Here is a 13,130-nt window from a genome sequence, read left to right as displayed (position 1 = left end):
ACGCTTCGCTGTGGCTTCTTGTACTTGCTTGAAATGTGGCCTGTGATAATTTATAAAACAGCAGACCTTGTCTTCTGCTGTTTGCAGCTTTGTTTTTTTATATTGCTGTTGTACTTGAAAGCTGCAGGTGAGGTTTTTCCTTTGCCTAGAAGATCTCTCAATGCAGAGATCACTCAAAGAAAGTAAAAAAAGATAGATCACTTGAAGAAAATCAAAGAATTTGCTGCCCTGGTAGAAACATGAGCACCTGTGCACAGCTGACAGCACGTTCTCCCAGAACCCTTGACTGGTTTGTACCTTTGGTGTCGGCTGTCACGCATTTTGTCTGGCTGCATTTAACAATGTGGTAATAAAATGGCGGAGATGTAGTCTGGCTAGTTAAAGTATTTAATTTTGTGCTAAGAAAACTATTTAAATATTCATATCTCTTCTCTTGGGTATTGCTCATGGCTTTTGTCTGTAAGCATTCAGACTCGGATAAATGCTGCCGGAAAAAAACACTGTCCTTACCATTAACATGGCATTTCCACTGTGAGCTTGGACATTTGCAGCACAGGACTGAGCAAGATTTCTGAGCTGTTTGTTCTGAGAGGTGATGAGCCCGTGAAGAGGCAGTCGAGAGGAAAGTGTTGAGCAGAGAAGGAAAATTTCTCAGTATAGCCTACTCCAGGAGTGGAACTGGAGGATCTCAATAGTAGCTAGCACAGATCTGTCAGCCTTTAGTGACCAGGACAGGAGGAAGTCACCTTTTCATACTGCGCGGCTTTTTCAGGGCTAGGAAGAGAGGAATTGCAAACCTGCTTTGTTTCTGTTGGCTTATTTTGCTGATTGAGTTTGAGTAGAGGGAGTAGGCTGAAAAATTCCGTAGGCATTTACTTGAAATCTGAAGAAATTAATGAAGATAATGTCGTCATATCCTTTTCTGTGTGGCTGTGCTGGATCCTGATGGTTTCAGCCGGACAAATTTTCTCAATCTTTGTTTCATTGCTATTTTCTTGTTGTCCTGAAGTGCCTTCTTGCCTTTTAAACAACAACTTGCTTCAGAGAGGGCAAAATCCGTGTGCGAAAGAGGAGGACAGAGCTCTGCCCCCTTGTACTTTCTTCTAGCCCCTTCCTATGCCCACATTTGATGGGGACACATCCCCTTTCCCTGCAGGCAAGGTCCATCCTTTACTGTATCGTGCCACAGCTGCTCCCCGCCTTCCATTTCCTGCTTTTGGGGTTGAGAAGTCGTGGCGAGGGCATGCAGCTGGTTTGGGAGTGGGTGAGCTCACCACGCTGCGGCAGCATGCAGAGCGTTAATAGGAGCCGCTTGTTCTCACCTGGCCTCAAATCTTTCCACTGCAATTTAGGTGTTTCTGTGACTCCCATTACTGTGCTATCGAAGTGTCCCGCAGTCATTTAATCCATCAGTCCTCCCAATGCACTTGGCAGATGAAGCTGTGCTATTATTCCTGCTTTAGTGGTGATGAAAGGAGGTGCGGGGAGACAGACACACAGAGTCCAGTGGAGCAGGTATTGAACCTGGGCTTCCTGAGTCCTGGGCTAATGTCCCAGCAACCAGTGTGACTCTTTAACTCTTAATTAGTTCATTGTAAATAAACCATTTTAGCTGCCTTGGCCTTTTAGTGCCCTTCTCCAGGTTCTGGGTGTTGAGGTGCTTGGTGTTATTTTCTCTTGGCATTCACCTTGGTGCTTCCGTGGTCCAGGACAGGCTTCAGTCTCCCGGATCAAAATGCTGTTGGTTGGAATGGGTTTTCTTTCCTCTTCTATTTAACAGTCCATCATTGCACCCAGGTCTCCATCATGTAACTCTCCAAGATCTTTGTTTCTTGCCAGTAGTTTTGTTTATATTTTTCTGCCTTTTTCCCACTCTCCAACAGCAATGTTATGGAACATAGACCATCAGCTAATCTTCTGCTAAAGGAAATTTTGTCTGAAATGATTACTGAGGAAGAAAATAAGGGAAGTAGGAGCTGCTGGAGCAGGAAGGCTGGCCTGTGCAGTAACCCAGCTGTCTAGGATCTGTCTTTCAAAGACTTTTTCCCCCTCTGAGTTCCACATCACTGTTTATGGAGCTTTATGTTACAAACTGCAAATCAAACCCTGCGTCCTTGAACGTTTTCTGTTCTCACATATTGGACATCCTTATAGTTGTCAGCAGATTTATGCCAAAGCGAAGAAGAGCGGTTTTTGCTCTTCTCTTCAGTGTTGGTAGAAGTTTGACTAATGACTGCAGAGTCTGGCCCGTAGAGAAAATCACTGTGGGAATGAATGCTAGCGACAGAAACTTCACAGCCACCATTTGGTAATTGGGGAAGTAGCTGAATCTGATTTTTCCACAGCTTTTCTGTTGTCTACAGCATCGCCTGCTAGAGAAGTAGTTTTCGTTATGTAGGGTTTCTGGAGAAACAGGGACATATTGTGAGCAACCCAGACACTCTGAATATGGACTCGATCGGTTTGTAGTAGTGCAGGCTTCAAGCAGCACAGGCCTCAAACCTTTCTCAGGCCGGTTGTGGGAAAACAGACCTTTCCCAGGCTGGCTGTGGGGAAGACAATCATTCTCAGGCCAGCTGCAGGTAAACAGTCGTTCTATGAATACTGACCAATCATAGTTTGAGTATTGCTTATGTAACTGGGGTGTTTTATTGATAGATGTTTTATGTATAGTGACCAATCATAGCTGAGTATTGTACCGAGTGTTTATGTATAGTGACTAATCACAATTAAGTGTTGTCTATATAATCTAGATTCTTTACTAATAAAGTTGACTGTTATGGATCATATTGGTCGAGTCCTTGATGCCGCCGCAACATCGTTAGGCCTGCGTTTTAATTGGGTGAAGGACTTTGTAATGCTTCACAGTTCCTCAGTAGTGATTGAGTTTGATTTCACTTGATTTGTATGAATTCTGCTGTGTGGTCTATTTTAACTATTGCATCTACTTTTTGTTTTTTTCCTGTCTTGCAGATAATTTTCAAGATCAGATGAAGCGAGAGCTGGCCTACAGAGAAGAAATGGTACAGCAGCTACAAATTGTAAGTTTGCCTTCTCTGCTAAAAATGTCACGAGCTGTCACTTTATGTTTTTTAAATGCACTCCTCAAACTTTTCCTTTGTGAGCCATGCAGATGTACTGTTGCCGAGCTCATATTACCTTATACTTAGCAAGACGTAAGCATGCAGTTCTCAGCTGGTTTAGAGTCTAATTATCTGGAGATTTACTTTCATACGGTAACCAGATGGGTCTTCGTGTTTCAACGGAATGAAATGCATTGACTTGACACTGAGAGGTGCTTCTTCAGAGAGAAAAGCAGGGACTGAATCGGTAAACCTTAAGCAGTTCAATGTTTCTACCTTGTACAAGTTGCCAAGGGGTGCATTTCAGCCCTCCGCAGGGAATCAGTGCGAGGCCAGCTTCTCACTGGCAAATAAACCTTAGGATGTGTCTTTTTCAAATTTCAGCCACTGGAAGTAGTGCTTAACTCAGCAGTAAAGGATTCGGTTGCCAAAACGCAGTTCAGGGTAGGCACACCTTGCTGTTTGGTCTTTTGCTTGTTATTTTAAAATCAAGAGGGGTTTTGCGTGTGTGTGTGTGTTAGTGCAACTCCAGATCATTGTGTACAACTGTGCTGTGTTGAAAACTTGACATACTTAAACCAATATGAGCAAGGGCTGGAGGATGTGAAGCTGTTTCTTACTCAGATAACTGCTTCGTGTGGTTTTAAGAGCAGGGCATCGTAATGAGCGGGGAGCTAGCAGCTAACACTTGATTTGCTAGCGGTGTTTCTGTGATCATTATTCAGCAGGGATTTTTGAGGCAGGCTCGCCAAATATTCCCACTTACCTGAATCAGCCCTGTGCTCAAGCATTTATATTTTCCTTGTGCTTGTCACGCACCCTGGTGCGGAGAAGGAGTTGTCCAGCCTTCTGGTACTGTCATTTTCTAATTGATGGGTTAGGACATAAAAATAAAGCTGAAGGCCAGGATTATCAAACTTGTACACCTGTGTTTAAAGGCATTTAGGAGTGGCCTTATTTTTAGAGCTGCCGAACATTCATGCTCCCTGTTCCTGCTGACTTCAGAGATTTCAGTGAGAGATGGAGGGTGCTTGAAGGAGGTTGTTTATGGAGGAAGTTCAAGTCCAGAACATCTTTGAAGATTTTTTTTTTGTTGCTGCTAGTCTCCGCTCTTTTCCTTTAATGCGTCCAGTTGTTACTGTGTTCCCCTTTCTCTCCCGATGCCAGACAGGGAGTTTGGCTTGATCTGTGAATTACGTTGTCACGGAAGATGGTAATTGGGATGGCATCTGGAAAAGTTCTTCCCCAGCTGCTTTGGACTTGAGGCGGGTGACCTTTCCGACTCCTGCTGTGAAGCACATTTAAGCACAGATTTTGTGGGCCCGCTTCAGCCTTTATCTCTTGTGTCAGCTGAACTTGGAGCTAATTCTCCCTTGCAGAGAGAATGGATCATCTCTGCCATTTACTTTGTGGCCTGGTTGGGAAGTTGTTACTGAAACTGGTTATCCCACACCTCCAGTAAGCCATCTGCGGTCGTTTCTCTGATTTACAAGAAGTGGAGAAATTGCAAGGTTCAGTGTAGTGCCTTTTTCTTGAGCGGGAAAAGAAATACGATCATGTAATTGACACCCTTTTCACTTACTGATGCGCTACAGAAGGCCTGATACTCCTTTAATCATTAAACAGAGCTGCCTGAATGTGCTTACAGAGACTATTTTCAACGTTGAATGTGCTGCACCAACAGTTCAGGACGTCTTCACTCGCTGTGACTGCCTGAGTTTAATTATTATTAATAGAAATGTCAGGTCATCAGTAAGTCTTTAGGTCCAGATTTGGGTATCCCTCCTGATGTGGGTGAGGCAGGCTGCGCATCATTGAGACCGATAAAAGGATGTTTGCATGTGAAGAACTGAGAGACTGCTGCAGATTACCAGTGTGTTTGCTGAAGCTGGGTGCAGAAAACTCCATTGATGTTTGGGTTGATAACTAAAACGGAGTCAGCACTTCGGATGTGGTAATCCCTGCAGTTACTTTAATTTGTTCATGTGAATGTATTTTGTGTAGTTGTATCTAGAATTAAGATTAATGAGCTGAACGTGCTAACGGTAGAACTTCTTTGGCCTTCTTGTGCTATGGCATGGGTGAATTAAATCTTTAGATGCAGAATACACAAAAAGCATGGTTACTTCTGATTTTTTTTGTTTGGTTTGTTGTTTTGTTTTTAACAGGGGTAGGTTGTTTTATTTTGTATGTACCTGGGACACCATAGTATTGCTTTAACAGAGCTGCCCACACCTAATATTCTTGTTAACACAGGAATGCAAAGAGAAAAGAAGTAGTGTTTAATGCATACTTAGATCTTAATTTCACTTACAGCTTCATAGGTGTATACCTTTGTAGGATTAAATTCGAATTTTACAGGTATAACTAGCCACAGAATTTGGCTTAATTGCTTTTTTGATTTTAAAAATAATAGAAATGCACAGAGTCAGTTTCTTTGGGGTCTGCTCACCGCTGAAGGAATCTACGACTTAAATGTCCTTCCTGAAGGCTTGTGCATGGTCGTGAAGGGCGCTCTCGTAACGGTGGGTGCCAGGGGCAGGTTTTGCTGTACTGATGGTTTCGCTCACCCTGGCCGTGAACGCTTTGAGCTGCGTAACTGGGTGGTCAGACTTTGCAATAAACTGCCTTGGCGTGTTTGATGTGTCAGAGGTGTCTGGAATACAACAAACTGAAGCTAAGCATGAAAAAATTAACCAAATATAATTACATTTGAAAACTTTCTAGTGCGAACACCCACCGTAACCTGTTAGGTGGAAGGGACGATGTGAAAGCAGTGCTTTGTGCCCAGCCAGCACCGCACACTGAACGTAACGCCTTTTTCTCTCCCGGTTCTCGGGTGCAGAAGTGAGACTGCGGTGCAGAAGGCGAGGGTTGGTTGCCATGTGTGGAGGGGAGCGGCGGCGCGTGCCCTCTGCCACGGCCCGGCCGCCACTGCACCCCTCCTTAAAGCGGCGTTTAATCAATGGGGGGGTTATCGTAATGCTCTGCCCGCTCCCAATGTCTCAAAAATCATGTTATGGTTTCCTGGAAGTCAGGAGCAAGGGTTAACTCCTTGGGAAGACGGGGGATGTGTGTGGAGGGGGGTCCTGTCCTGTCCCATCCTCCCATCCTCTGCAATGGATGTTGGCTGCTTTGGACGCAACCTGGCTTGGTTGGTCACTGGGGCGGCGGGACGTCGTGCGGCCAGCAGCGATTTCTGTGGAGAAAGGAGTTGATCAGAGAGTCTGAAGCAGCTTCCGGGAAGTATCGCAACCCATTTGTGCCAAGCTCTCAGCCAAGCGCTAGGAAGTAACTGATCGACATATTTAACAACAAAATGGATCTTAAATCACTGAACGCGTTTTTCTCGTCTTCCTCCTTCAAAGTCCGTCTCCCAAATTGGCTAAGTACAGTGCGTGTACTTGAAGGTCATATGTAAAATCTGTTTTTTACGGATTTTATGACCTTCACGTACACACACTGTAGGTATATCCATATGTAAAATACAGATTTTACATGTTGACTCAGGCATGGATCATCTGGCTTTTGTTATTAAGATGTACAGAAAGGGCAACTGAGAAAAAATCATTGCCCAGCAAGCTGGGGTAGATTCTAACATGGCACGCGTGGTACGGCCTCAGAAGAGCTCACCTGGCTTTAGAGTTGTCGGTTTCTGTCCAGCGTCACCAGAATTCGTCTATCGGGACAGCGCAGCCAGCCTCACAGAGTACTGAGTCAGCTCCTGCTTCAGACTCCGTATCTGTCTGATGTTGTCTTCCGAGCAGCTGTGTTAGTGGATCAAATTTAAGAAGCATGAACTGGTCTTAGGAGAAAAAGATCAGAGGCCGCATTCCCAGCATGATGATTTTTATCCTTTTATGTTTTTGTGAACCCCTCTAAAACGTTGCCACAGAGAAGCAGAGCACCAAGTGGCAAATTTAAGCCTCCTGCAACCAGGCTAGCTTTTCTTAATTTCCTTTCAGGGGTCCCTTACAAGTAGTTTGTGGGTTCCCAGGAGGTGCTGACCGCAGTTGTAACTGATCCGTCAGCAAAAGCTAAGGTGGTGTTTGTCACCCTGCAGTTGTGGTTTAGATAACTAAAATCAGGTAGTGATCGATCCCACTATTTTTATGTAGGGCAAAAAGGCAGCAGGTCTTTGTGACGCATTAGAAATGTGAATTACTCAGGCAGTCCCTTGTCTTTCCAGCTCAAGTGGAAAGTGTTGTCTTGGTTTTGTTTTGTTTTGTTTAATTTATTTATGTTCCCATGAACCTACTTCCTCCTCACTAGCCAAACTCTGGGCTGATTGTAAAGTTCAGAGCTCAGAACTGGATCTGGCTGGGACTTGTCTGATGTTTGATGGCCTTCTACTCTCAGTGCTGCCTTGAATCAGCTCTGTTCTTTAGAGGCAGACAATAAAATAGATCAGAAACTATCTACCTGCAAAATTGATTTTTATCTCTGCGTCGTCTTTCATCCTCATCTTTAAAGATTCACAAGGAGTGTTTAAAAAGAGGAAAAAAAATCTACCACGTGGTAATGTTGGTAGATCTTCAGAGGTATGAGATCATGTTCCTCTGGGTTGTGCTATAATTAAGAAAAGCACCACTAGGTTTAATTCCTATTTTAGGTTGTATATGGAAAGTGGATGGTTCGTACAACTGATGTATTCATTATACAAACAAGGAATATCCACATTTTTGTGTGTGGAGACCTTGGTCACTGCATACCTGTCACTCCATATTCAAAAAGTGGAAATAGGAAATAGCAGTGCTTTGTTGGGATTTCTGGCTTGGTCCTCTGCTGAAAATGGTCCCGCTAGATTGATTGGCCTTGACAAGGGTGTTAGAGGCAAACATAGGTTCAGCAGAATGGCTCTTGGATTTCTTGAGCTGCATCTTGTGCTGAAGGGCCTGTCCGCTGACACCCAGGCAATAACAGGTAAAAGAGCATTTCTGGAATTTACTGTGTCTTGCAGACTCCAAGGCCGATTGCATTACCTTGCCCTCCCCCAAAACGGAGAGATGTTTGTATTTTTTCCTCATTGATTTCTTCTTCTGTGCTGTAGCAGTTGGGATGATACTGCTGGTCTGTTTCTGTAGGTTCTTTTATCTTAATTTGATTTTTGGTGGAGTTCCTCTCCAGATTTAGTGGTACAGATTGGGAATACGTCCTTTTGATGCCGAAGGTAGCATACCCATCTGTGACTGCGTAAAGAAAAGTGAGCTGACACGTACTATTTACAGCAGAATTTTGTTTGCCACTGCTTTTTGAAGACGGGTGAGCGAAACTTGTGTCTTGGCAATGCATCTGGGTATGCCTTGAGCTGTGCCTCTTTCTCCAGTAAATTCAAATATTACAGAAAAGGAATGCCTTGTAGAATTAATAGTTATTACAAACAGAAGTAAAAGCTTCCTGTTGTTTAGAATCTGCAGAAATTCTGATTAAACATGGATGCGTATGTACCAGAGTGCTACAAGCCAGCCTCTGCTATTGCCTGTCTGCAAAATCTTTGTTTCTATTTTATTATTGTGCTCCGGTACTTAAAAATCCGTAGGGGCAAGACTGTGTGCTCCAGCCATGACTCTCTGTTGCCTTGCGTCCTGTACAGACTGGTACACTGCCCCAAGCACATGCCACTGCCCGCCTGGGAGGAAAGAGTCTCCGAACCCAGCCCACACAGCTAGAAATGCTTTCACAGGGCGGTAGGGGAGACTCACGCTCAAGGGCAAGCTGCTGGCACTTCCATTTCTCCTCCGGCAGTCAGAGGCTCAGTGCATGCTTTTTCTTCTCCTTAACCCCACACATCATTCTGTCCAGAAGCACCCTGTGTGCAGAGACTGTGGTTTTCCAGTGGCGGTTCAGCTGCACGTCTATCTCCTTTCCTGCGTAAATACGGTGTGCATTTGGAAGGGCTGCCTTGGCTGCATGGCGTTTTAAGTCTTCACATGCACTCTCTGGAAATGAGAACTGTTTAACTGAATACCTGTAGATACGCATCGGATAATAGTGCTTTGGGGTACTGACGGTTCCCTCTTCATGCAACAGAAGTCAGGGTGATGTATCATTGTCTGGCCCACTGAAGCCTCCAAAAGAGGATGACGGACAGAAGCTTGATGACCAAGCGTAGCAGGGATCGGACGTGCGCTTCGGAAATGAATCCCCAATCCTGTCCGCTTACCTGCGCTTTGGTAATGCTGTGGAGCAGACTTAGAGCTTGCAAACTGGGTTCCTTCCGATGAAGCAAATGAGGATCTGTTCCAGGAATGCACACAGGAGTGTGCTCTACTCCTCATGAGTGATGGGCTACAAAGGTGATGAGGGGACTGGAGTATCTCTCCTATGAGGAAAGGCTGAGGGAGCTGGGCTTGTTTAGCCTGAAGAAGAGAAGGCTGAGAGGGGACTTTATAAATGCCTATAAATATCTTAAGGGTGAGTGTCAGGAGGACGGGGCCAGACTCTTTTCAGTGGTGCCCAGCGACAGGACAAGGGGCAACGGGCACAAACTGAAGCAGAGGAAGTTCCACCTGAACATGAGGAAGAACTTCTTCCCTCTGAGGGTGACGGAGCCCTGGCACAGGCTGCCCAGGGAGGTTGTGGAGTCTCCTTCTCTGGAGATACTCAAGACCCGCCTGGACAAGGTCCTGTGCAGCCTGCTGTAGGTGACCCTGCTTCGGCAGGGGGTTTGGACTAGATGACCCACAGAGGTCCCTTCCAACCCCTAACATGCTCTGACTCTGTGATCAGTACCCAGGACCAGACTAGAAACAAACCCCAAGAGAAGTGCAGCGTGGACACTAGGTCTTTTTCCTGCACCCTGCAGATCCGCTCCCATTTCGATGTATTTCCTGTTAATGTGGTCTTAGTTGTAAGAAACAGATTGCTTGCTACTTAAACCCAAACTAACACTTCTGTTATTGCGGGCAGGGGTGTACACGCTTCGGTAATGGCCACACATTGGACCTTCACGCCCGTTTGACTGCCGATCCTATCCTGTATCGCAGCAGTCACCACGGATGTGCAAAAGGGGACTGTATGGACACAAAGAGCCCTAAATACTATTATAGTGCAGCACTGGAGTTACCAAATGCTCTTCCAATGACAAAAGTAGAAGATGACATTGTAGGTGATTTAACTCGTGAAGAAAGTAGTCATTTCCCTGTTGGACACCCAGTTTCATTTATTACCAGGAGAATGGATAAACCAACACACATTGTAAAGACGCTGATGTGCCAAATATAGCAGGGAAATGGATTAAGAACAGTTAATTTCTGACAGAATGTACCCCGTTGTATTATCTAGGTCAGTACGGCTTGGGAGATGTCCTGTATAATTGGCGGCCACGCAAACTGCTGTTGCCCGTTGGCCGTTGTGAGCGGGAGAGAGGAAGAAAGCGGTTGGCAAAGCAGCGCGGGTCTCAGCTGAAACGTGCTTGCTCAGGCAGTTTGTTTTTGGCTCCCTTTTGAATCTAAACCATGCAAACGGGCGACCAGGTAAATGATTTCTTTGCGTACTCCTCTCTGCCGAAGGTCACAGAATCACAGACTGGTAGGGGTTGGAAGGGACCTCTGTGGGTCATCTAGTCCAAACCCCCTGCCGAAGCAGGGTCACCTACAGCAGGCTCCACAGGACCTTGTCCAGGTGGGTCTTGAATACCTCCAGAGAAGGAGACTCCACAACCTCCCTGGGCAGCCTGTTCCAGGGCTCCGTCACCCTCAGAGGGAAGAAGTTCTTCCTCATGTTCAAACAGAACTTCCTCTGCTTCAGTTTGTGCCCATTGCCCCTTGTCCTGTCGCTGGGCACCACTGAAAAGAGTCTGGCCCCATCCTCCTGACACCCACCCTTAAGATATTTATAGGCATTTCTAAGGTCCCCTCTCAGCCTTCTCTTCTTCAGGCTGAACAAGCCCAGCTCCCTCAGCCTTTCCTCATAGGAGAGATGCTCCAGTCCCCTCATCATCCAGAGAGGAGTTTTCCAGACTTTGCAAATGCCGTGCCCTGGAAGGCAGCTCTGTTTGAGGACTCAGTTGACGGGAGAGCTCTGTTTTTCGGGGGCGTAGGGCAGCAAGCCTCCTGATAACGTTCAGCTTCTGTGAAGGGTAGGGGTTATAATAGCCAAAACACCTGGATCCTGAGGCTTTTCAGGTCATCAGTGGTTTGATCCTTTCAGTTCTTGCACGCGTATTTCTCTTTTCTGTAGTAGGGGAAGCGATGTGCGCCCATGAAAGGCTCCTGCTCTCATTCAGCTGGACGGCTCATCTTTGCAGACACTGCTGCTTCTTGCTGCTGCTTTCGAGCAGATTGACCTCCTTTCCCGAGAGATGAAAGGCTTAGCTCCTGAACTGCAGGTGCCTCTTTCTTTCCTCTCATCCTGACCTTTCCCTGCTCTTTTCCTTACTACGGAAGGCAGAGGTGGAGAGAGATGAAGCTGCAGACACTGTGCTTTACACCAGCCCAGAGACACGCTGAGCACAGCTCACGCAAACGTCCTTCACATACTGTGGGTATAATGTAATTAAAAACAAAACAGGGACGGACAAGAATGCGTGTTAGGTATACGGGCAGTGGATATGGATGCAAATTCACGTGCTGCTAGTATGTTACTAGGTGTGGGGGGCACGTCGCTTGAACTCTGTGCATTTACCTATCTGTTCCCTTTGGTGTTTGTGCAGCTTAAGGCCTTGCTTCTGACTTCAGCCCAGCCTGTTTGTCAGCTTACGGTTAACGTATTTGACGTTATTTGTGAATATATTCAGGAGTGCTTGACAGCAAAAGCAGGTCACCTCAGCGTGCAGCAGCACCTGGGAGTGTAGGGACATAGATTTTTCTAATCCAAACCTGAATTCCTCCAACGGTCCTTCCAAAAGGCAGCATCGAAGAATAGCGAATTTGTAGTCACTTGGATTTCCAGCTATGGAGAAATCTCAGAGCAATTTAGTTTTGTTGCGTTCTAAAGGCCCAGCATTGAAAAAGAGTGGCCCCGTATTGTGTTCCCAGTAGCCAGCGAGCACATCATCACATTTTGTTTCTAAATATAGCTATGTTCCCTAATATGCCTGTGTTCTCTGTTTTTCTTTAATTATTTGTTCCGCTTCAGTGGCTTCCCTCAGATTGGTGCAAGTCAGAGATAACTATTATGAACTTCCTAATTACGGCGATATAAATATAAGAAGTCTCGTACTCCCAGTCTGCTGTATTTCGGCTGTGCTGGGATGGGTGTTTGTTGCCTGCTCTGTCACAGCCAGCTGATTTTTGTCTTCTCACAGGTAGCGGAATGGGTGGTGGCTTTATTTTTCCCAGCAACTGATATAAACAAAACACCAGAAGACATCTTTTACATTGGATTTTAAGATCTATTTGTGTTTTAATTTGGGCCATTTTTATTTTCTTTCTGCTTCAACATCCTTGCAGTTTTGTGTAGAGTTCCATCCTTTAATTTAGAATCATAGAATCATAGAATCATATAAAGTTTTGGGTTGGAAGGGACCCCTAGAGGTCATCTAGTCCAACCCCCAATTTAAGGCACTATTTTCTAAAATGATGCAGGGAGGCAAACAAAACCTTTCCTTTGCAGGGATTCCAGCTTGGATGTTTCATTAGGCAAACCTTGACTTAAAGCAGTGAGCTTTGTTTCTGTGTCATTGCAGATTCCCTATGCAGCAAGCTTGATCAGAAAAGAAAAGCTCAGTGCACACCTCAGCAAAAGCTAAAGGTGAGCTTGTGAAAGAAGAGACTTTGTTCCACCTAACCCGGCCGTCGCGTTTTTCTTTGCAGGCATTGCGAGAATTAAGAGAATCATTTCTGTTGCACGATGTTACTGGTTCTGGTCTAACAGCTCTGTCTGTGGAGATGTCATGCTACGGTCTAAAGCCGATAACTGACGTATCACATGAATTACGAGGCTTCGCGGGGGTAGGACGTACCGCTGGGTTGATCCAGGCCTCGTTGCCTGAGCACGTGCTTCTGCTCTTTGGCGCTGCAAAGTGGCGTCAAGGCCGTGTGACTTCAGTGGCAGGAGGGAGATACCTTGGCATTCACCGTGCAGTAAAAGTTCACACGCTGAGCT

The 13,130-nt window shown here is 45.6% G+C and overlaps 1 protein-coding gene across 1 annotated transcript in view; it reads left to right on the top strand.

The window, feature by feature from the left end:
• Window positions 1-12,774, top strand: part of LOC142365633 (SKI family transcriptional corepressor 2-like) — a 34,151-nt gene extending 21,377 nt beyond the window's left edge. Inside the window, 2 exon segments of the mRNA XM_075446616.1 lie at window positions 2,974-3,041; window positions 12,712-12,774. Of these exon segments, the coding sequence (XP_075302731.1) occupies window positions 2,974-3,041; window positions 12,712-12,774 (131 nt within the window).
• The last annotated feature ends 356 nt before the right edge of the window (window positions 12,775-13,130 follow it).

Source organism: Opisthocomus hoazin, chromosome W (assembly GCF_030867145.1).
Source record: "Opisthocomus hoazin isolate bOpiHoa1 chromosome W, bOpiHoa1.hap1, whole genome shotgun sequence".
NCBI lineage: Eukaryota > Metazoa > Chordata > Aves > Opisthocomiformes > Opisthocomidae > Opisthocomus > Opisthocomus hoazin.
This window is presented reverse-complemented; position numbering and strand designations above follow the sequence as displayed.